Source organism: Salmo trutta, chromosome 26 (assembly GCF_901001165.1).
Source record: "Salmo trutta chromosome 26, fSalTru1.1, whole genome shotgun sequence".
Taxonomy (NCBI): domain Eukaryota; kingdom Metazoa; phylum Chordata; class Actinopteri; order Salmoniformes; family Salmonidae; genus Salmo; species Salmo trutta.
The window spans coordinates 4298736-4321393 of record NC_042982.1 but is presented as its reverse complement, the minus strand read 5'-3'; the positions used below and the strand labels follow the sequence as shown (position 1 = coordinate 4321393).

Genomic DNA, 22658 nt, shown 5'->3' with positions numbered 1-22658 from the left:
TAAAATAATATTCTCAATATTTTTGGAAATTGAGAATACAAAATAGCCCAGTATTTGTATTATTTATTTTATAAAGTATTCTTTGCTCCTCTTTATCAAGGGTGCCAATAATTTTGAACCCCACTGTATGTTAGGAAATGGCTGAGTGATGTACACTGAGTGTACAAAACATTAGGAACACCTGCTTTTTCCAAGACATAGACTGACCAGGTGAATCCACGTGAAAGCTATGATCCCTTATCGATGTCACCTGTTAAGTCCACTTCAATCAGTGTAGATGAAGGGGAGGCGACATGTTTAAAGAAGGATTTTTAAGCCTGGAGACAATTGAGACACGGTTTGTGTACAGTATGTGTGCCATTCAGAGGGTGAACTAGCCAACTTGACGTAACTGAACACTGCTAATGTTTATGACCTTGTTTGTGTACAAAATGCAAAGAACAACTAAATCCAATTAAAAATAATGACGTTTTTTTAATAGCGTGCACTCTGCTTAGCTATCCGAACATCTTAAACGCTGTTTGAAGTTAAACTTTACATATTAAATATTACGCCAGCTGGGAGGGAGGAACTTTTTCATTTATTAGTTGGTGTTTCATAACAGAAAATTAAAAACCATGCGTGAGGCTTAGCTACATTGTCCTTGGGCAACCTGTCATAATACACAACAGAACACAGGGGGGTACATGGGAATATAAAACCGTGCTACAATAAAAATGGCTTAAGAAACAGCTACTTCAAACAATGTCCGCCTCGGGATATGTTAAGCGTGATACGCTGAATGAAAGGTGTCATTTCCAAATGGCATATGTGAACTTTGTTTTCACGCACAAGAAAGGGATATAAAAAGACTGGGAGTCTTTTTTGGGGTCGGTTGGAGAGACTCATGTGATCAGCTTCATACAGGAGTGGAGTATCTCCAATCCGTGAAGTTCTCTGAGTTTAGCCATATGCCTAGAAACAAAAACAGACAAGATTCATGTAAGCAAACATAATGTCCCTCTAGGTTGACCTTTGGGTGAACCTATTCTATTCTTTTCACTCCCCTGAATTGGATGTTGTCATGGGAAGTCAAAAGAGGAGTAGAGACACAGAGCAGACTCCTTTAATTTATACGGTATTCTGCCTCTTTTCTGACACTTCGAGGTTAAACGTGTTTCTACCATCGCACATCCGTTGGGACAACAGTTACATCCACATCAGCAGGGTAGAACCAACTTGCTGAAGGCTGCTGTCTACTGCACCACACAGTTTAGTAGGAGGATATACAGTGTCTTCAGAAAGTATTCACACCCTTGACTTATTCTACATTATTGTGTTACAGTCTGAATTCAAAATTGATTAAATAGCTTTTTTTTATCACCCATCTACAAACAATATCCCATAATGACAAAGGGAACACGTTATTTAAAAAAAAAATTACAAATTTACTGAGAATGAAATACAGAAATGTTAGAATCACCCTTTGGCAGTGATTACAGTGGTGAGTCTTTCTGGGTCAGTCTCTAAGAGCTTTGCACACCTGGATTGTACAATATTTGCACATTATTCTATTCACAAAATTCTCCATGCTCTGTCAAGTTGGTTGTTGATTATTGCTAGATAGCCATTTTCAAGTCTTGCCATAAATTTTCACGGCGTTTGAAGTCAAAACTTTACGCTTTTTATTCAGGACATAAAGTTCCTTCTTTGGAGTGTCTGTAGGAAAGCAGACTAAACCATATTTTCCTCTAGGATTTTGCCTGTGCTTATAACTGTATTCTGTTTCTTTTTATGCTATGAAACTCCCTAGACCTTACCGATGACAAGCATACTCATAACATGATGCAGCCACCACCATGCTTGAAAATATGAAGAGCAGTACTCAGTGATGTTTTGGATTTGCTCTTTGTAATCAGGACAAAAAGTTCATTTCTTTGCCACATTTTTTGTAGTATTACTTAAGTGCCTTATTGCAAACAGGATGCATATTTTGGAATATTTTTATTCTGTACAGGCTTCCTTCTCTTCACTCTGTCATTTAGGTTAGTTAGGTGGAGTAACTACGATGTTGTTAATCCATCCTCAGTTTTCTACTATCACAGCCATTAAACTGTAACTGTTTTAAAGTCACCATTGGCCTCATGGTGAAATTTCTGAGCGGTTTCCTTCTTCTCTGGCAACTGAGTTAGGAAGGACACCTGCATCTTTGTAGTCACTTACTGTGTGAAGTAACAATGTTTATGTAACCACGTCCATTTGACTGACATCGGACCCTGAGTTGATGAGTACCTGGAGAGACTTGGACTAGTCGCCCCACAGCAGGTTGGCATGGAGAAGGGGGCGAGTAAGGGGAGAAGAACAATTATCTTTAAGACCCACCAGAGTACTCACTCCAACGAATGAGCTGGGTCTCTTGAAGGGACAGGTAGACACATAATGACCGACAGAACCACAATACAGACAACACTGGATGTTCAGTCTGTGTACGAGCTGCATCGGCTCGGGAAGAGGCAACTCGGCAGCCTTTGGAGGCTCTTGGAGGAACTCGGGTAAGCTCAGAACCTATCAGGGACTTCCGGAGTTCATCAGATGCAAGGTGGGATCCTTGAGTGAGCAATTGGGACCGCAATCAGACCCCTTCTCCCTCCTACGTTCCCGTAACCATCCATCGATCCGGATGGTTAAGACGATGATCGAGTCGAGCTCCGTTGGTAGTTCCTGGGCTGCAAGCTCATCCTATACCCCCGCCGATAATCCATGCAGGAACGTGTCGAACAACGCTTCCGGGTTCCAGGTACCCTCTGCTGCCAGCGTGCGGAACTCCACCGCATAGTCTGCCACACTGAGGGAGCCCTGCCAAAGCTGGAGTAACTTCCGGGCAGCCTCTCTCCCGGACACCGGAGCCTCAAAAACCTTCCTCACCTCCACCACAAATACCTCCAGACTGAGGCTGACGGCGGACTGTTGCTCCCACACCGCCGTGGCGCAGGCAAGTGCCCTCCCGAACATCAGCATAATAATGTATGCTATCTTCAAGCGGTCCGAGGGGAACGAAGAAGGCTGCAGCTTGAAAACGAGGGAGCACTGGGAGAGAAAGACCCGGCAGTTTCTGGAATCTCCATCGTAGCGCTCCGGGGAGGTAAGCGGGGTTCCCGGGAAACCGGGGTGACGGCGCTACTACCAGCCGGGTTACTGAGGGGCTGGGAGGTTACCATCATGGTAGGCTGCCTAATAGACAGCACACGGAAGGAATTGCTCCCACAAAGCGTGCAATGCTAGGTCGTGACATTCGGCCACGTCCTGGAACCCTTCCATCAGACCACGAAGCATCTCCTAGTGTGTACCAATGGTGGCTCCTTAGGAGGAGATGGCGTAGTGGAGCTGGTCCAAGTCTGCTGGGTCAGTCATGGCCAGTTCGTACTATCAGGAATACAGTAACAATGTTTATGTAACAACAGGGGCAGGCAAACGACAGGTTAAGGCAGGCAGGGGTCGATAATCCAGAGCAGTGGCCAAGGTACAGGACGGCAAGCAAGCTCAGGGTCAGGTCAGGAAGAGGTCGGTAATCCAGAGGTGGAGCAAAGGTGCAGGACGGCAGGCAGGCTCAGGGTCAGGTCAGGAAGAGGTCGGTAATCCAGAGGTGGAGCAAAGGTACAGGACGGCAGGCAGGCTCAGGGTCAGAGACAGGCAGTGGTCAGCCGGGCGGGTACAGGGTCAGGACAGGCAAAGGACAAAAACCAGGATGAGAAAAAGAGAGACTAGGGAAAAACAGGAGCTGAGACAAAGCGCTGGTAGGCTTGAACAAACAAGACGAACCGGCAAGAGACAGAAAACACAGGTATAAATACACAGGGGATAATGGGGAAGATGGGTGACACCTGGAGGGTGGTGGAGACAAAATACAAGGAAAGGTGAAACAGATCAGGGCGTGACACACCATGCTCAAAGGGATATTCAATGTCTGCTTTTTTTATTACCAATAAGTGCCCTTCTTTGTGAGGCATTTGTGAGGCATTGGTCTTTGTGGTTGAATCTGTGTTTGAAACTCCCTGCTCGAATGAGGGACCTTACATATAATTGTATGTGTGGTGTACAGAGATGAGATAGTCATTAAAAAGTCATGTTAAACACTATTATTGCATACAGAGTGAGTCCATGCACATTATTATGTGACTTGTTAAGCACATTTTTACTCCCGAACTTATTTAGGCTTGCCATAAGGTTAGAGCGTATGGCCAGTAACCGAAACGTTGCGGACAAGGTAAAAATCTGTTGTTCTGCCCCTGAACAAGGCAGTTAACCCACTGTTCCCCGGGTAGGCCGTCATTGTATTTAAGAATTTGTTCTTAACTGACTTGCCTAGTTACATAAAGGAAATAAGAAAGGGGTTGATTACTTGACTCAATTCACATTTCAGCTTTTCATTTTTAATGCATTTTGTTAAAATGTCGAAAAACATCATTCAATTTGACATTATAACTTTAAAGGGATACTTACTGGCTTATTTCCACTCACAGTATTTGCAGGCAAACGAGAACAGAACAGCATAAAGAATGAGCCAGAGGTTGACACACTACCTGTACGTAAGAGTATTAGGACAAAGTGAATAAAAAAAAGAGTACTTGGATTTTTTGGGGGGCACGGAGAGTACTTTTAAAACCTGAAATATCCTGAGAATAAAGTCTAAATAAAATAGCGTGACTAAAGTGACAATATTTCGAAAATAAAGTGGCAATATCTGGAGAATAAAGTGACAATATTTTGAGAATAAACCCAACATTTTATTTTCAGAATGGTTCCCTGTTGCTGTGTGCGCCACTGTTAAAATACCTTAATTAGATGACCTGGTGAAACTATACTTTAGAATTGGCTTTAGTAACAAGAAAATCCTTGCTCTTTTAGCACATACTACCCATATTATTCTAAGTATTAGGACCTGGAAGAGGTTGTGCCAGAGATAGGGTCTTTTCAGGAAGAACCACACAGACTTGGATGGTTAAATACATAGGTAGAGATGGGTGGGCTGTGTGTGTATGTAGGTGTGTGTGTGTGGGGGGGTAGTACTACTCTTCAAGCATGGTGATGGCAGCATCATGTTATGAGTAAATATACATATTTAACAGGCGTCACTGTACTGCACACACACACACACACACACACGGTATCCCCAAAGCAATACCATTCTAACGGCCATGGTGCATTGTCAGGACACCGAATCAAGTTCTCTCTCTTGTTACCGTTACTGACTGCGAAGAGAAATGGAGTTGCATGCATCAGTCCCTTTCATGGTGCCCTTTGAATTCGCTACAATGTTGTTCTTTATCCCATACGTATGTCAACACCTTGCGTACTATCTTAGAGAGTAACAGTTAGACCAGTAGCCTGTATGTCCAAATGAAGGTTACATTTGTGTGTAATGGTATGGTGTTTTATGTACATTTCTAATGAAGGCTTCTCCGCAGAAGCGACAGTTACAGGGATGATAAAAACAGCTTGATTGCCTTGGCAACATCAGGGAAACTGGGCAGAAGAGAGTGCTGCTTAAAATACAGCAGTTCTGCAACATCAGTTACATACTGTAACTGTATAGGAAGCTCTGGGGACAAGTCGTCTGGATACTGAACAGCCAATAAATTGGCCGATGCAAACAGATGATTATCTTTAGCTGACAACACTTCTTGAGGGCTTGAACAGAAAAAGCAGATTGCGATTTTGTTCATGCCGGTGAACTTGCATTTGAATTGTGTATCTTAGCATGCATCACTCAAGACTAAGTTTAAAATGTGTGCAGCGCAATGGATATATAATGCACAATGTCTCAGTAATGACTGTCTTGGTTGGCAATACTCGGTATAGAAAACAGTCGGGCCGGCAACCTGGACCTACAGGTCGTGATGAAAACATTTGCCCACAGAAACGCAAGGCAATGCTGTCGCATACTGTAGCTACTATAGGCCTCAAGATAGAAAAAAGAAAGAGACAAGCACAGACACAGACATAGACACAGAAAAGCAGGAAGGAGGACTTCAGGAGACCAGAGAAGTCTCTGAAGTTGGATTTAACTTAATTGGATTTAATTTACCTTGAAACCTGTTGAGTTCAATAATAAATAGTGGCTTAATTTATCCTAAAGTCGACTACTTTTTTCCTCATTGTTAGGCTTTTGATGTGTAATTTTTATAAAGGTTTATAAACAGCAGTTAATTAGGAGCTACATACGGAATATAGCCTAGCTGTAGATAGTAGGCTATACTGCATAATAAAACAATCCCTAGTAAGCAAGTGTTTTGAGGGTGAACTGACTATAATTTGGGATTAATAGACTGGTTTGACGCACAACAATGTTCTATCCCAGCTGGGAGAGAGTGTGGGGATGGCTCATGTCATGCAGGGTCAGATAGGCTATACAGGACAGTTGTATATTCCCAAAAATATTTTGGTACTGTAGCTGATTAGTATGCTGTTGCATCGAAATGTGTATTTCACAATCGTCAATGTTTGAATTTCCAACTTTAATTACAAGTAATTACATTATTCCTGCCAGCCAGCTGTCTAAATGGCAGCATAGCTTTGTGTGTATAACTTTGTGAAATGTTAGACTTAACATGACAAAATGACAGCCAATTGGCATCCCAATAAACATTTATACATTAGCTAAAGCAAAGCTATGGCTACGTGCCATGGCACCACAGAAAGCCTATCATCAATTCGTTAGGCAGCCGCATAGACATATCACAATTTCAGCACCAATAAAGGAAATCTGAGGAAAATGCTGCAGAAGTTCTATCAACACATCTATTGTGCTACACGCGCATCGAGGACTCTGGAGCATTGCTACTTTCCCTTCCGGGACGACTACAAGGCTCTCCCCTGCCCTCCCTTTGGCAAATCATATCACACCTCCATTCTGCTCTTCTCCAACCATAGGCAAAAACGTAAGCAGGAAGCACCTGTGGTAAGGATTGTTCAACGTTGGTCTGACCAATCGGGAATATATTCTTCAAGATTGTTTTGATTACGCGGACTGGGAAATGTTCCAGAAATAGTATCGATGTATACACGGACTCAGTGACTTTGTTCGATTAGAACTTATGCAAACCAAAAAACGTGGATAGATGGCAACATTTGAGCAAAACTGAAAGTGCAAACCACCACATTTAACCATAGCAAGGCGACTGGGAACATGGACGCGTACAGACAGACCAGCTATGACCTCCGTAAGGCAAAGAGGCAAAACGACATTCAAGGTACAAAGTGGAGTCGCAGTTCAACATCTCAGATATGAGACATATGTGACAGGGACTCCAGATAATCATGGATTATAAAGGGAAAACTAAACTAAAGCTAAACACCTTCTTTGCCTGCTTTGAGGAAAACAACATCAAACTGCTTCTCACGAGGACTGTGTGCTCTCATTCTCCATGGCCGAGGTGAGTAAGTCATTCAGGCGTTAACCCTCGCAAGGCTGCCGGCCCAGGCGGCATCCCAAACCGCATCCTCAGACCATGTGCAGACCAGCTGGCTGGAGTGTTTAAGGACATATTCAATCTCTCCATATCCCAGTCTGTTGTCCCCACTTGCTTCAAGATGTCCACCATTGTTCCTGTACCCAAGAAAGCAAAAGTAACTGAACGAAATGACTATCGTAGCACTCAATTCTGTCATCATGAAGTGCTTTAAGAAGCTAGTTAAGGATCATATCACCTCCACTTTACCCGACACCCTAGACCCACTACAATTTGCATACCGCCCCAACAGACCCATGGATGACGCAATCGCCATTGCACTGCACACTGCCCTATCCCACCTGAACAAAATAAATACCTATGTAAGAATGCTGTTCATTGACTACAGCTGAGTATTCGAAACCATAGTGCCCTCCAAAGCGCTAAGCTCAGGGCCCTGGGTCTGAACCTCGCCTTGATGGACTGGGTCCTAGACTTCCTGACCCATGACTGATTGGCCACTCACGTCGCCAACTCAATCAAGTTTGCTGACGACACAACAGTGATAGGACTGATTACCAACAACGACTAGACAGCCTACAGCGAGAAGGTGAGAGCCCTGGCGGAGTGGTGCCAGGAAAATAACCTCTCCCTCAACATCAACAAAATGAAGGAGCTGATCGTGGATTACAGGAGAAAGCAGAGAGAGCATTCCCCCACTCGAGAGGGTCAAAAGATTCAAGTTCCTTGGCGTGCACATCACTGAGGACCTGAAATGGTCCCTCCACACCGACAGCATGGTGAAGAAGGCACAATAGCACCTCTTCAACCTCAGGAGGCTGAAGAAATACAGCTTGGCCCCTAAGATTTCTACAGATGAACCATCAAGAATATTCTGGGCTGTATCACCACCTGGTAGGGCAGCTGCACCGCCCGCATCCGCAGTGCTCTCCAGAGGGTGCTGCGGTCAGCCCAACACATCACTGGGGGCACACTGCCTACCCTCTAGGACATCTATAGCACCGGGGGCAAAGGTAGGCCAAGAAGACCATCAAAGACCTCAGTCACCCGAGCTATGGCCTGTCCACCCCGCTACCATCTAGAAGGCAGAGACAGTACAGGTGCATCAAATCTGGGAACCAAAGACAACAGCTTCTATCTCCAGGCCATCAGACTGTTAAACAGTCACCCCTAACCAGCCTCCACCCAGTACCCTGCCCTGATCCTTAGAGACTGCTGCCCTATGTACATAGAGTCATTGAACACTGATCACTTTAATATTTATATACTGTTTTACCCACTTCATATGTATACTGAGTCTAAGTATCCAAAACATTAGGAACACCTATATAAGAACTGCTGTAAACACGTTCTTTATGAATATACTGTCCATACCGTCTATAAAAAAACATTATACATACAGTACCAGTCAAAAGTTTGGAAGCACACCTCCTCATTCAAGGGTTTTTCTTTATTTGTACTATTTTCTACATTGTAGAATAATAGTGAAGACATCAAACCTATGAAATAACACATATGGAATTATGTAGTAACCAAAAAAGTGTTAAACAAAAACATTTTTGATTCTTCAAAGTAGTCACCCTTTGCCTTGATGATAGCTTTGCACACTTTGGCATTCTCTCAACCAGCTTCATGAGGTAGTCACCTGGAATGCATTACAATTGATAGGTGTGCCTTGTTAAAATTACATTTGTGGAATTTCTTTTGAGCCAATCAGTTGTGTTGTGACAAGATAGGGGTGGTATACAGAGAATAGCCCTATTTGGTAAAATACCAAGTCCATATTATGGCAAGAACAGCTCAAATAAGCAAAGAGAAGCGACAGTCCATCATTACTTTAAGACATGAAGGTCAGTCAATGCAGAAAATTTAAAGAACCATCAAGCGCTATGATGAAACTGTCTCTCATGAGGACTGCCACAGGAAAGGAAGACCCAGAGTTACCTCTGCTGCAGAGGATAAGTTCATTAGAGTTACCAGGCTCAGAAATTGCAGAGGAGACTGCGTGAATCAGGCCTTCATGGTCGAATTGCTGCAAAGACACCACTACTAAAGGACACCAATAAGAAGAAGAGACTTGCTTGGGCCAAGAATCACGAGCAATGGACAATAGACAGGTGGAAATCTGTCCTTTGGTCTGATGAGTCCAAATTAGAGATTTTTGGTTCCAACCGCTGTGTGTTTGTGAGATGTAGAGTAGGTGAACGGATGATCTACGCATGTGTAGTTCCCACCGTGAAGCATGGAGAAGGAGGTGTGATGGTGTGGGGGTGCATTGCTGGTGACATTGTCAGTGATTTATTTAGAATTCAAGGCACACACCAGCATGGCTACCACAGCATTCTGCAGCGATACTCAATCCCATCTGGTTTGCGCTTAGTGGGACTATCATTTGTTTTTCAACAGGACAATGACCCAACACACCTCCAGGCTGTGTAAGGGCTATTTGACCAACAATGAGAGTGATGGAGTGCTGCATCAGATGACCTGGCTTCCACAATCACCCGACCTCAACCCAATTGAGATGGCTTGGGATGAGTTGGACCGCAGAGTGAAGGAAAAGCAGCCAACAAGTGCTCAGCATATGTAGGAACTCCTTCAAGACTTTTGGAAAATCATTCCAGGTGAAGCTGGTTGAGAGAATGCCAAGAGTGTGCAAAGCTGTCATGAAGGCAAAGGGTGGCTACTCTGAAGAATTTCAAATATAAAATATATTTTGATTTGTTTAACACTTTTTTGGTTACTACATGATTCCATATGTGTTATTTCATAGTTGTGATGTCTTCACAATTATTCTACAATGTTGAAAATAAAGAAAAACCCTTCAATGAGTAGGTGTGTTCAACCTTTTGACTAGTACTGTATATTCCGGACACTGACATTGCTCGTTCTGATATTTCTTAATTTTGGAATTATGTGTGTATTATTTTGTATGGCTAGGTATTACTGCACTATTGGAGCAATAAACGTTGATTTGATGGACAGCGATCGGTAGTCTATAATCTCAGTGGTGGAAAAAGTACTCAATTGCCATACTTAAGTAAAAGAAAAGATACCTTAATATAAAATGACTCAAGTAAAAGTGAAACTCACCCAGTAAAATACTACTTGAGTAAAAGTCTAAAAGTATTTGGTTTTAAATATACTTAAGTATCAAAAGTAAAAGTATAAATCATTTCAAATGGCTTATATTAAGCAAACCAGATGGCACAATTGTCTTATTTAAAAAATGTACTGATAGCCAGGGGCACAGCACAACATGCAGACATAATTTACAAACAAAGCATTTGTGTTTAGTAAGTCCGCCAGGTCAGAGGCAGTAGGGATGACCAGTGATGTTCTCTTCATAAATGCGTGAATTGGACCATGTTCCTGTCCTGCTAAGCATTCAAAATGTAACGAGAACTTTTGGGTGTCTCCAAAATGTATGGAGTAAAAAATATATCTATTTTTTTTTAGGAATGTATGGAAGATAAGGTTCTCAAATATAAATAACTGCGTTATGCCAGTGTAAGAGCTGAGATGTTGAGGAGTGTGTGTGGGTGCATGTGCCTGCATGTGTATGTGTGTGTGTATGGGTGCGTGTGTGTGTAAGCATACGTGCACGTGTGATTAATTAACATAGCAATTACCTGGGCTCTGCTTTACACAGCTTCCCCAGAGCGATGGCAGAATTTTGCTGCACAGCACTTCTCTTGGCGTCGCCCGCAGCATGGCGGAGCAGGAGCAGGACAGTGTCGGTGCCCAGGAGGCTGCTGGCTGCCCCCCGCACCCCCAGGCAGTGGCCCAGGCACAGGGCAGCATTCCCTGCCACTGCCTCCTCACTGCTGGGGCCCAGGAGCCTCCTCAGGGTGTGAAGTCCTGATGAGTAGGACAAAATAAAAGTTACCCAATGTAATCACGTACACTCACAGACAAGAGCACACACACACACACAGGCACATACAAACAAAATAAAAACAGACGTGCTCATACACACAAACCAACACACATATTATAATACAATATTTGTTTCTGTTATTTAGCATCTTTCACATAACACACTAGTTCAAAAACCAAGACCAATCCATCATACATGTATCTTACTTTTATCACATTTCACCCACTCCTCCTGAGCCGTTTGACTGATAGCCGTGCACACTGTGAGGGTCTTGATCAAATATTTAGTGGTGGTCTTCCCTGATCCCTGCATGGCAAGATAAAACGATTTCTTTCACACCTGACACAGTATATAGACTACTTTATATCAGTCCATATAACACATATTTATTATTTTATCAAGAAGCTGTGGAAGGGAAAGAAGGGAAAAAGGCCTCTTGAATCGGACAGGCAGTGATCATCTAAAAGAAATATAATAAAAAAGGCAATAAATTATGCTTGGCATTACTTTCAGTAGCGTCCGCATTGTCCCCACGACTCCTCTCTGCACAGCGTCTTCAGTAGCAGCGGGGGACTGTGGGAGCACTTTACTCAGCAAACCTGTGGCTCTCTGAGGCCAAGAGAAAGAACAATATGCAGTCAGTGGGAAAAGAAACAAAGTGAGTGGGGAAAGAAACAGAGCAGTCATCAACACCTGCTGCTGATATTCTGTCACATTTACTGACCCAGAAAGAGATCCTTGATGTCACACACACACACACACACACAGAGAGACAGAGAGAGAGAGAGAGAGAGAGAGAGAGAGGAGAGAGAGAGAGAGAGAGAGAGAGAGAGAGAGAGAGAGAGAGAGAGAGAGAGAGAGAGAGAGAGAGAGAGAGAGAGAGAGAGAGAGAGAGAGAGAGAGAGAGAGAGAGAGAGAGAGAGAGAGAGAGAGATCCTCTTGGGAATGTGCATTTGGAAAGTATTAAGACCCCTTGACTTTTTCCACATTTTGCTACGTTACAGCCTTATTCTAAAATTGATTAAATCGTTTTTTTTCTCTCATCAATATACACACAATACCCAATAATGACAAAGCAAAAACAGGTTTTAGACATTTTTGCAAAAAACAATCACATCTACGTAAGTATTCAGACTCTTTACTCAGTACTTTGTTGAAGCAGCCATTACTTCCTTGAGTCTTCTTGTGTATGAAGCTACAAGCTTGGCACACCTGTATTTGGGGAGTTCCTCCCATTCTTCTCTGCAGATCCTCTCAAGCTCTGTCAAGTTGGATGGGGAGCGTTGCTGGAGAGCTATTTTCAGGTCTCTCCAGAGATGTTCAACCAGATTCAAGTCTGGCTCTGGCTGGGCCACTCAAGGACATTCAGAGATATGTCCTGATGCCACTCCTGCATTGTCTTGGCTGTGTGCTGTCATGACTCTCCTGTGAGGATCCAAAGATCAGGTTTTCAATGGATCAACTTCTACCAGACCCCTCTCACCAGCAGAGGGGAGGAGGGATTGATGTGGGGGTTTTGTGACACCTCATGCCCGGTCGTAAATTGTATGCAGCAAAGGACTCTCTTGGCTCCTTTGTATCAACCAAAGGAATACCTTTGTCTCCAGAAGACTTTTGCCAGCCCAAAACTCTAACGTCCAAAAAGTGAACTTTGGAACAATATTTCTAACACCCGAATGTGGGAAATGGTCAATGGGTAGATGTAGAAAATGAATGTCATATTATTTGTAATTTTGTAATGCTATTAAAAACTGTATGAACCAAATACTGTAACTTAAGAAGGAAACCCCCTTTAGCCATCAAGTTTCATCCAATCTGATGTGAAAACAACTATTTCTGTTAAGATAGGAATGTGATTTTGGTTTTCTAATGAGATACATTTTTTGATGTCCTTTGCACATTAATTAGCCACGCCCCGAGTGATGTCAGAAAAGCGTGTCAATGTGATGGAACCGCCCTTTTTGACCAGAGTGCTTAAAAGGACTGGCTAAGAATTAACATATCAGACCAGAAAGACGTGAGACCGTGGCCACACATTGAAATGGTTAGAAACTCTCAGCACGAGGTGAAGAAAATGAACTTACCAGACCAGGACACCGTCGGCCTGCAGCTGTGCGTGTAAAGTGGTTTTGGAACTTTGACTATCTACCCGAGGAAGAGGAGAAGAAAACTCCCGTCTCAGACAATCACTGGTACGGCTAAGTAGCTGTTCTTAGGAAACAACCCATTGGAGACCGGGCAACTAAGAAGAAGGACATTGTGACCTCTGGTGGACAATCAGAGCATGTACAAGTGGCCCACAGGAAAGGCTCACTGAAACAACTTTCCGAGAGGGATTGGTTCCGACCGAGATAAACGATGAACGAACGGCATTCAACACGTAAATACATTCATTATAATTTTTTTCTCCAAACGGGCGGTGGTTCGTGTGCAAGGTATATGATTCATGTGAGGATAGTCCTAGAAAGTATCCACGATAAATGTCCCTTTTTCTCTATCTCTATTATCCCCACCCCATTCTCCATCTCTGTGTAATAAGCCGCCATATGTATGTGTATTCTGTGTTATTATTTAGTTAGCTAGTAAATAATGCTCAAGGTTGGGGTTCTTGCAGATCCAAGAAGGTTCCGACTGTTCAGAATGAGACTGATATGAGGTAATGATAAATAAGTAACTTAGATCATCTAGAGTTTAATTTGGGAGATCTTCCGTGGCGTCCTAAATTCCTAATGAGTAAATTCTTTTTTTAGTTTTAAGTAAATCAACAGTATTATTCCCCGCAAACCCTACCACCCTTCCCCCAATTGGAGTAAACTAATAAACAGTAACACTTAGTCTTTTACCTTCAGTTTATACATCTTATACACATTTTACAGACACAATCTATTTTACAATAGTTACATTTTGTTTGTTTTTAGTCCTTCCTCTATTTCTGATGTCCATCCAGTTTCTATTTGTAACTGTGCTATTTCACTGTCACGGGAGTCGAAAGGAGGAGCGGACCAAAGTGCAGCGTGTCTGCCGTTCCACATTTTATTTTCACTGTGAAACTCTGCACTACATAAATAACTGAACGAACAAAAACAACAAACCGTGACGCAGAGTAGAAACATACAGAAATCTCAGAAATAATCTCCCACAAACCCAGGTGGAAAAAAACCCTACTTAAGTATGATCTCCAATTAGAGACAACGAGGACCAGCTGCCTCTAATTGGAGATCATCCCAAACAAAACCCAACATAGAAATACAAAACTAGAACCTGACAACATAGAAATAGAAAACATAGAATAGAACAAAGAACTACAAATCTCGAATGCCCACCCAAATCACGCCCTGACCTAACCAAAATAGAGAAACAAAACGCCTCTCTCAGGTCAGGGCGTGACATTCACAGCATTTCTGAACCGATATACATTTTACAGACCCCGTATGTTTTACATTGGTTATCTTGTTATTAGCCCCACACTTAAGCTCCATTCAACCCCTCCCATCTATCTCTCAACATCATCCATTTTGGATTTCTATTTGCCATATATTTTTCAACTGTGCTGTGATGCTTCACAAAAGTACTGAACATTTCTATTCTCATAGCTTCTACAGATTGTAAATTAAAAATAAACATTTTTGCTAAAATAATTATTATATTATTGATTGATTGACTATGGCTTTTCAAATCACCCAGTATTGCTATCTGCAGCGTTAGTTCTTGGCAAATGTTGCAATTCTTCAGCCATTCCTGGACCTGTAACCAAAAACGAGCTATATATGGACAATACCAAAATAAATGATCTAATGACTCTGCCTCCTCACAGCAAAATCTGCAGAGTTTGGAAGATTGTATCCGCCATATATATAACATTCTATTGGTAGCAAGAATTTTGTATAGTCATTTAAATTGAAAAATGTGAAGTTTTGAATCCGGCGTTGTTTTGCATATCAATTCATAAACCATGTGCCATGGAATGGGTACATCGAAAATCTCTTCCCAACTATTTTGCAATTTATATGGCACAGCTGTCAGTTTTTTGGTCCTTAAATGAAATTGGTATATGTTTTTAGTTATCACACTTTTCTTTAACTATTGATGTTCTTTAATACAGGGCCCGACATACAAGCTCCTTACATTTTTCCCCTTCTACTTGCCTCTTCCATTTTTGTGGTAATGCTGCAATTAGTTGGTTGTAATTTTGGGTAGAGCAGACATTTCTATGTCTGTGTTAGTTGCATGTGTTACATAACTCCACCAGTCCTATTTATAATATCATTCACTAAAATTATACTTAAAAAAAAATCATCTTTGAAAAAAACTATTTTTTTTAATCAATTAGTATATTTGAGTTTAACCACAATATTTGTTGTATTATTTGTTCTGTCTTTTCAGCTGGATTAAACTGAAATTGCAACCAACTTTCTAAGGCTTGTTTAAAAAATAACGATATTTTGGAGATTATTTCCTTTTCAAACAACCGAAAGTGAGCAGGTGTAATCTGAATAAAGGGAAAAAGGCCATTCTTGAACATAGGATGAGACGTTCCTACCAATTTACTAGAGAACCAGTGTTCATATCATTTAAAAAGCAGGTCACTAGGTGTAGGCAAAACCATAAGCAAATAGGTAAACTGTGATAAGACTAAAGAGTTAATCAGGGTGATTTTTCCACAAATAGACAGGAATTTTCCTTTCCATGTTAGCAACATCTTATCTATTTTTGCTAACTTTCTATAAAAATGTATTGGAGTGAGATCATTTCTTTTTTTTGGTGATTTGTATACCGAGTATGTCCATATCTCCGTCAGACCATTTAATTGGTAAACTACACGGTAATGTAAAATTAGCATTTTTTTGTGATCCAATACGTATCTTATCATAATTTGGTTTTAATCCAGAGAGGATAGCAAAAGTATCTGGATCCTCTATGAGGCCGTGGAGAGATGCTAATTGTGGTTTTAAAAGAAAACATGAATTATCAGCGTACAATGACACCTTAGTTTTTAAGCCACGGATTTCTAATCCCTTAATATTATTGTTTGATCTAATTTTAACAGCTAACATTTCGATGGCCATAATAGATATGCCAATAGTGGACATCCTTGTTTTAATCCTCTAGATAGTTTAAAAACTTTCTGAGATGTAGCCATTATTTACTATTTTACACCTAGGGTTACTATACATAACTTTAACCCATTTTATAAGAGATTCCCCAAAATTGAAATATTCTAGGCATTTACATATAAACTCCAGTCGTACTTTATCAAAAGCCTTTTCAAAATCAGCTATGAAAACCAGGCCTGGTGTCCCCGATATTTCATTGTATTCTATTGTTTCCAGTACTTGTCTTTTATTATCTCCAATGTATCGTCCATGTAGAAAACCTGTCTGATTAGGATGAATAATATCTGACAATACTTTTTTAATGCGCCAAGCATTTTGCTAGGATTTTTGCATCACAACACTGAAGTGTAAGAGGTCTCCAATTATTTAAATGGACTGGATCTTTATATATCCCACTTGGGTCCTGTTTCAGTAATAATGATATCAGACCTTGTTGCGTGTCTGATAATCTACCATTTATATAGGAGTGGTTAAAACATGCTAATAACAGTCCTCTGAGTACATCAAAAAAAGTTTTGTATACTTCCACTGGTATGCCATCCAGCACTGGAGTTGTCCCAGCCTTAAAGGCTTTAATTGCATCAAGAAGTTCCTCCTCTGTAATTTGGCCTTCACATGAGTCTTTCTGTACAGATGTTAATTTTGCATTATTATTAGGAAAAAAATCCATACAATTAGTTTCAGTTAGTGGAGATGGAGGAGACTGAAATGAAAACATATTCTTAAAGTACTTTACTTCCTCTTTCAAAATATAATTCGGTGAATCATGCGTGACTCCATCATTTGTAATAAGTTTCAATAAATTGTTTTGGCAGGCTTAACCGTAGGGATGGTGCCAGGTTTCCTCCAGACCGGACGATTAGCATTCAGGCCAAAGAGTTCAATCTTGGTTTCATCAGACCAGAGAATCTTGTTTCTCATGGTCTGAGAGTCCTTTAGGTGCCTTTTGACAAACTCCAAGTGGGCTGTCATGTGCATTTTACTGAGAAGAGGCTTCCGTGTGGCCACACTACCAAAAAGGCCTGATTGGTGGAGTGCTGCAGAGATGGTTGTCCTTCTGGAAGGTTCTCCCATCTTCACAGAGGAACTCTGGAGCTCTGTCAGAGTGACCATCGGGTTCTTGGCCTTGACTAAGGCCCTTCTCCCCCGATTGCTCAGTTTGGCCGGGTGGCCATCTCAAGGAAGAGTCTTGGTGGTTCCAACCTTCTTCCATTTAAGAATGATGGAGGCCACTGTGTTCTTCGGGACTTTCAATGCTGCAGAAATGTTTTGGTACCATTCCCCACATCTGTGCCACGACACAATTCTGTCTCGGAGCTCTACGGACAATTCTTTCGACCTCATGGCTTGGTTTTTGCTCTGACATGCACTGTCAACTGTGGGACTTTATATAGATAGGTGTGTGCCTTTCCAAATCATGTCCAATCAATTGAATTTACCACAGGTGGACTCCAATCAAGTTGTAGAAACATCTCAAGGATGATCAATGGAAACAGGATGCACCTGAGCTCAATTTAGTGTCTCATAGCAAAGGGTATGAAAACCTATATAAATAAGTATTTCTGTTTTACATTTTTTATACATTTGCAAACATTTCTAAACACCTATGTTCGCTTTGCTATTTTGGGGTATTGTGTGTTTTGATGAGGAAAAAATGTGATTTAATTAAGCAATAAGGCCCGAGGGTGTGTGCCTTAGCCGTGGTATATTTGGTCTCTCGAGTGGCACAGAGGCCTAAGGCACTCCATCTCAGTGCAAGAGGCATCACTGCACTCTCTGGTTTGAATCCAGGCTGCATCACATCCGCACAATTAGCTCAGCGTCGTCTGGGGTAGGCTGAATTTGTTCTTAACTGACTTGCCTAGGTAAATAAAAAAATTATAAATATTGGCCATATATCACAAACCCCCGAGGTGCCTAACTGCTATTATAAACTGGTTACCAACGTAATTAGAGCAGTAAAAATAAGTGTTTTGTCATACCCGTGGTATATGGTCTGATATACCATGGCTGTCAGCCAATAAGCATTCAGGGCTCGACCCACCCAGTTTATAATCCATTTTAGAATAAGGCTGTAATGTAACAAACTGTGGAAGAAGTCAAGGGGTCTGAATACTTTTCGAATGCACTGTATGTTCGAGATACGTTCTGAATAGCTTTTATCCCCTTGAGACTGCTCAGACCAAAACGTGCTATGTTTTCTTATACGTGTTCTAATCTTATCTTTTCAATGCCTCGGGATACATGCTGACGAAGCAGGAGTTGTGTTTATATCTAAAACTAGTTGCTATACATAAAACAAGTATGGTTTCATCTTGTTTCTCTCCAAATACCCATCTCTTCCATCTTTGTTTGCATATAAAAATGCTTGCGATATGGATAGTTAGAGCATGATAGGCCAGAGGGGCCGTAGAGAAGTGTCCGTGAGAGATGCAGTGGTGTTGGTCTCATCAGCAGAGTTGCGTCGGGGCCCTGTGGTGCAACCACTCACTGTGATGATGCCCCCGTCGGGATCACTCAGCAAGCCCAAGCATACGCCACTGATGGGAACAGCATGCTCCTGCAAGATAAAGGAGAGAGAAAGCGAGAGAGAGAAAGGTTAATCAAATGTTCACTGTACATATCACTTTTTCATAGGGGTGCTTATTATTATTACACCAAAGGGGCTGAAAGAAAAGCTCTCAGTGCTCTCTTTGTTCTTGTTTTTCCATTCACCTCCTTCCCTCCCTCTTCCCATCAAATTGATGTGTTACCCTGATAGGTGGGCCAAGGACTAGTCAATCACTGCCCAACTCCAAATGGCACCCAGGTGTGCCATGGGCCCTGGTCAAAAGTAGTGCACTATATAGGGAATATGGTGCCATTTGGGATACGCACAGCCTAACAGCCTCTATCGTACCTGGATGGCTGTGGAGGAATTACCAGAGAGGTTGATCATCAGTCCCAGGAGGGGATAAAGGATCTCTCTGTATTCACAGTGCGTACACCACTTCTGTAATAGAGAACCACAGTGCAATACAACACACACTGGATTTGGTTTGAGAAATGACCATTGTACATTGTTATCTGTTCTGGCTTAGTTTCAGTGTATGACATTTCAAAACCTTTTTTTTATTGGAAAGAGAAAAAGCAAGTGTGCCATCATTAGAATTGAAAAATAATAAAATAGAAAAATAAACATCTCAGTTCAGTTTAGGAAAATAAAAAAGTTGTATGCTCCTTTAAAATAAGCTAGTCATAAAAAGCAAGTGTGCCATCATTAGAATTTAAAAATAATAAAATAGAAAAATAAACATCTCAGTTCAGTTTAGGAAAATAACAAAGTTGTATGCTCCTTTAAAATAAGCTAGTCATAAATAAAATATGGAGCAATATTCACCATGGCGATTAGAAAGGCCTGCCAACAATCCTGACAGTTGGCAACCTCGTTATGGATGGCATCATCTCCAATCATATTGCCTATTGTTGATATGAGCGATGGAAAACTATGCCGGTTGAATGTGGTGATGTTTCTCTGCAACCAGAGCACATGAAAAGATTATCCCAAAAACATCTTGACAATGTCTGGTCGCAGATTCGTTTTTGCTGTATTGCCAACTCATATGGTTGCAGTCATGTTTGGCATGACAGATCTAGGACCAGGCTACAACAACTACAGTATCAGGAGCAAATTAAGTATTTGATAAGATGTAGCTAACTTCCAACACAAATATCTTACCAGTAGACTTGCGAAAGGGAGCACAATCAATGTTGTAAACGTGTCCCTTAACTGCAAGCAAAATCTGTAACATGAACAGGGAGTTAACCATGATGAACATGAAATGTACAAGAATATACAGTAGGTACGCTGCAAATCACTTGCCTATTTTTTTTATTTTTTATTTAACCTTTATTTAACCAGGTAGGCAAGTTGAGAACAAGTTCTCATTTACAATTGCGACCTGGCCAAGATAAAGCAAAGCAGTTCGACACATACGACAACACAGAGTTACACATGGAGTAAAACAAACATACAGTCAATAATACAGTAGAAAAATAAGTCTATATACAATGTGAGCAAATGAGGTGAGATAAGGGAGGTAAAGGCAAAAAAAGGCCATGGTGGCAAAGTAAATACAATATAGCAAGTAAAACACTGGAATGGTAGATGTGTAGTGGAAGAAAGTGCAAAGTAGAAATGGAAATAATGGGGTGCAAAGGAGCAAAATAAATAAATAAATAAATACAGTAGGGGAAGAGGTAGTTGTTTGGGCTAAATTATAGATGGGCTATGTACAGGTGCAGTGATCTGTGAGCTGCTCTGACAGCTGGTGCTTAAAGCTAGTGAGGGAGATAAGTGTTTCCAGTTTCAGAGATTTTTGTAGTTCGTTCCAGTCATTGGCAGCAGAGAACTGGAAGGAGAGACGGCCAAAGGAGGAATTGGCTTTGGGGGTGACCAGAGAGATATACCTGCTGGAGCGCATGCTACAGGTGGGTGCTGCTATGGTGCTGCAGTGGGTTTGGCGACGAGTATGAAGCGAGGGCCAGCCAACGAGAGCATACAGGTCGCAGTGGTGGGTAGTATTTGGGGCTTTGGTGACAAAGCGGATGGCACTGTGATAGACTGCATCCAGTTTATTGAGTAGGGTATTGGAGGCTATTTTGTAAATGACATCGCCGAAGTCGAGGATCGGTAGGATGGTCAGTTTTACGAGGGTATGTTTGGCAGCATGAGTGAAGGATACTTTGTTGCGAAATAGGAAGCCAATTCTAGATTTAACTTTGGATTGGAGATGTTTGATGTGAGTCTGGAAGGAGAGCTTACAGTCTAACCAGACACCTAGGTATTTGTATTTAAGAGCAGTTGGAGGCCACGGAAGGAGAGTTGTATGGCATTGAAGCTCATCTGGAGGGTTGTTAACACAGTGTCCAAAGAAGGGCCAGAAGTATACAGAATGGTGTCGTCTGCGTAGAGTTGGATCAGAGACTCACCAGCAGCAAGAGCGACATCATTGATGTATACAGAGAAAAGAGTTGGCCCAAGAATTGAACCCTGTGGCACCCCCATAAAGACTACCAGAGGCCCGGACAACAGGCCATCTGATTTGACACATTGAACTCTATCAGAGAAGTAGTTGGTGAACCAGGCGAGGCAATCATTTGAGAAACCAAGGCTATTGAGTCTGCCGATGAGGATGTGGTGATTGACAGAGTCGAAAGCCTTGGCCAGGTCAATGAATACAGCAGCACAGTATTGTTTCTTATCGATGGCGGTTACGATACCGTTTAGGACCTTGAGGGTGACTGAGGTGCACCCATGACCAGCTCTGAAACCAGATTGCATAGCGGAGAAGGTGCGGTGGGATTCGAAATGGTCGGTAATCTGTTTGTTGACTTGGCTTTCGAAGACCATAGAAAGGCAGGGTAGGATAGATATAGGTCTGTAGCAGTTTGGGTCAAGAGTGTCCCCTCCTTTGAAGAGGGGGATGACAGCAGCTGCTTTACAATCTTTTGGAATCTCAGACGACATGAAAGAGAGGTGAACAGGCTAATAATAGGGGTTGCAACAATTTCGGCAGATAATTTTAGAAAGAAAGGGTCCAGATTGTCTAGCCCGGCTGATTTGTAGGGGTCCAGATTTTGCAGCTCTTTCAGAACATCAGCTGACTGGATTTGGGAGAAGGAGAAATGGGGAAGGCTTGGGCGAGTAGCTGTGGGGGGTGCAGTGCTGTTGACCGCGGTAGGGGTAGCCAGGTGGAAAGCATGGCCAGCCATAGAAAAATGCTTATTGAAATTCTCAATTATAGTGGATTTATCGGAGGTGACAGAGTTTCCTATCCCCAGTGCAGTGGGTAGCTGGGAGGAGGTGTTCTTATTCTCCATGGACTTCACAGTGTCCCAGAACTTCTTTGAGTTTGTGTTGCAGGAAGCAAATTTCTGCTTGAAAAGGCTAGCCTTGGCTTTTCTAACTGCCTGTGTATATTGGTTTCTAACTTCCCTGAAAAGTTGCATATCACGGGGGCTGTTCGATGCTAATGCAGAACGCCACAGGATGTTTTTGTGTTGGTTAAGGGTAGTCAGGTCTGGAGAGAACCAAGGGCTATATCTGTTCCTGGTTCTATGGGCATGCTTATGTAAGATGGTGAGGAAGGCATTTCTAAAAAATAACCAGGCATCCTCTACTGATGGGATCAGGTCAATATTCTTCCAGGATACCCGGGCCAGGTTGATTAGAAA

At 42.0% G+C, this 22658-nt stretch overlaps 1 protein-coding gene across 1 annotated transcript in view; it reads right to left on the bottom strand.

Moving 5' to 3' along the window:
• Positions 1–457: 457 nt before the first annotated feature.
• ttc12 (tetratricopeptide repeat domain 12) overlaps positions 458–22658 on the bottom strand; it is a 41093-nt gene continuing 18892 nt past the window's right edge. Inside the window, exons 14-21 of the mRNA XM_029714442.1 lie at positions 20161–20224; positions 19822–19956; positions 19342–19434; positions 18934–19002; positions 11836–11937; positions 11535–11634; positions 11081–11309; positions 458–954 (exon numbers count right to left, since the gene is read on the bottom strand). Of these exons, the coding sequence (XP_029570302.1) occupies positions 885–954; positions 11081–11309; positions 11535–11634; positions 11836–11937; positions 18934–19002; positions 19342–19434; positions 19822–19956; positions 20161–20224 (862 nt within the window). The 3' untranslated portion in view covers positions 458–884. The remainder of the gene's footprint in view (positions 955–11080; positions 11310–11534; positions 11635–11835; positions 11938–18933; positions 19003–19341; positions 19435–19821; positions 19957–20160; positions 20225–22658) is intronic.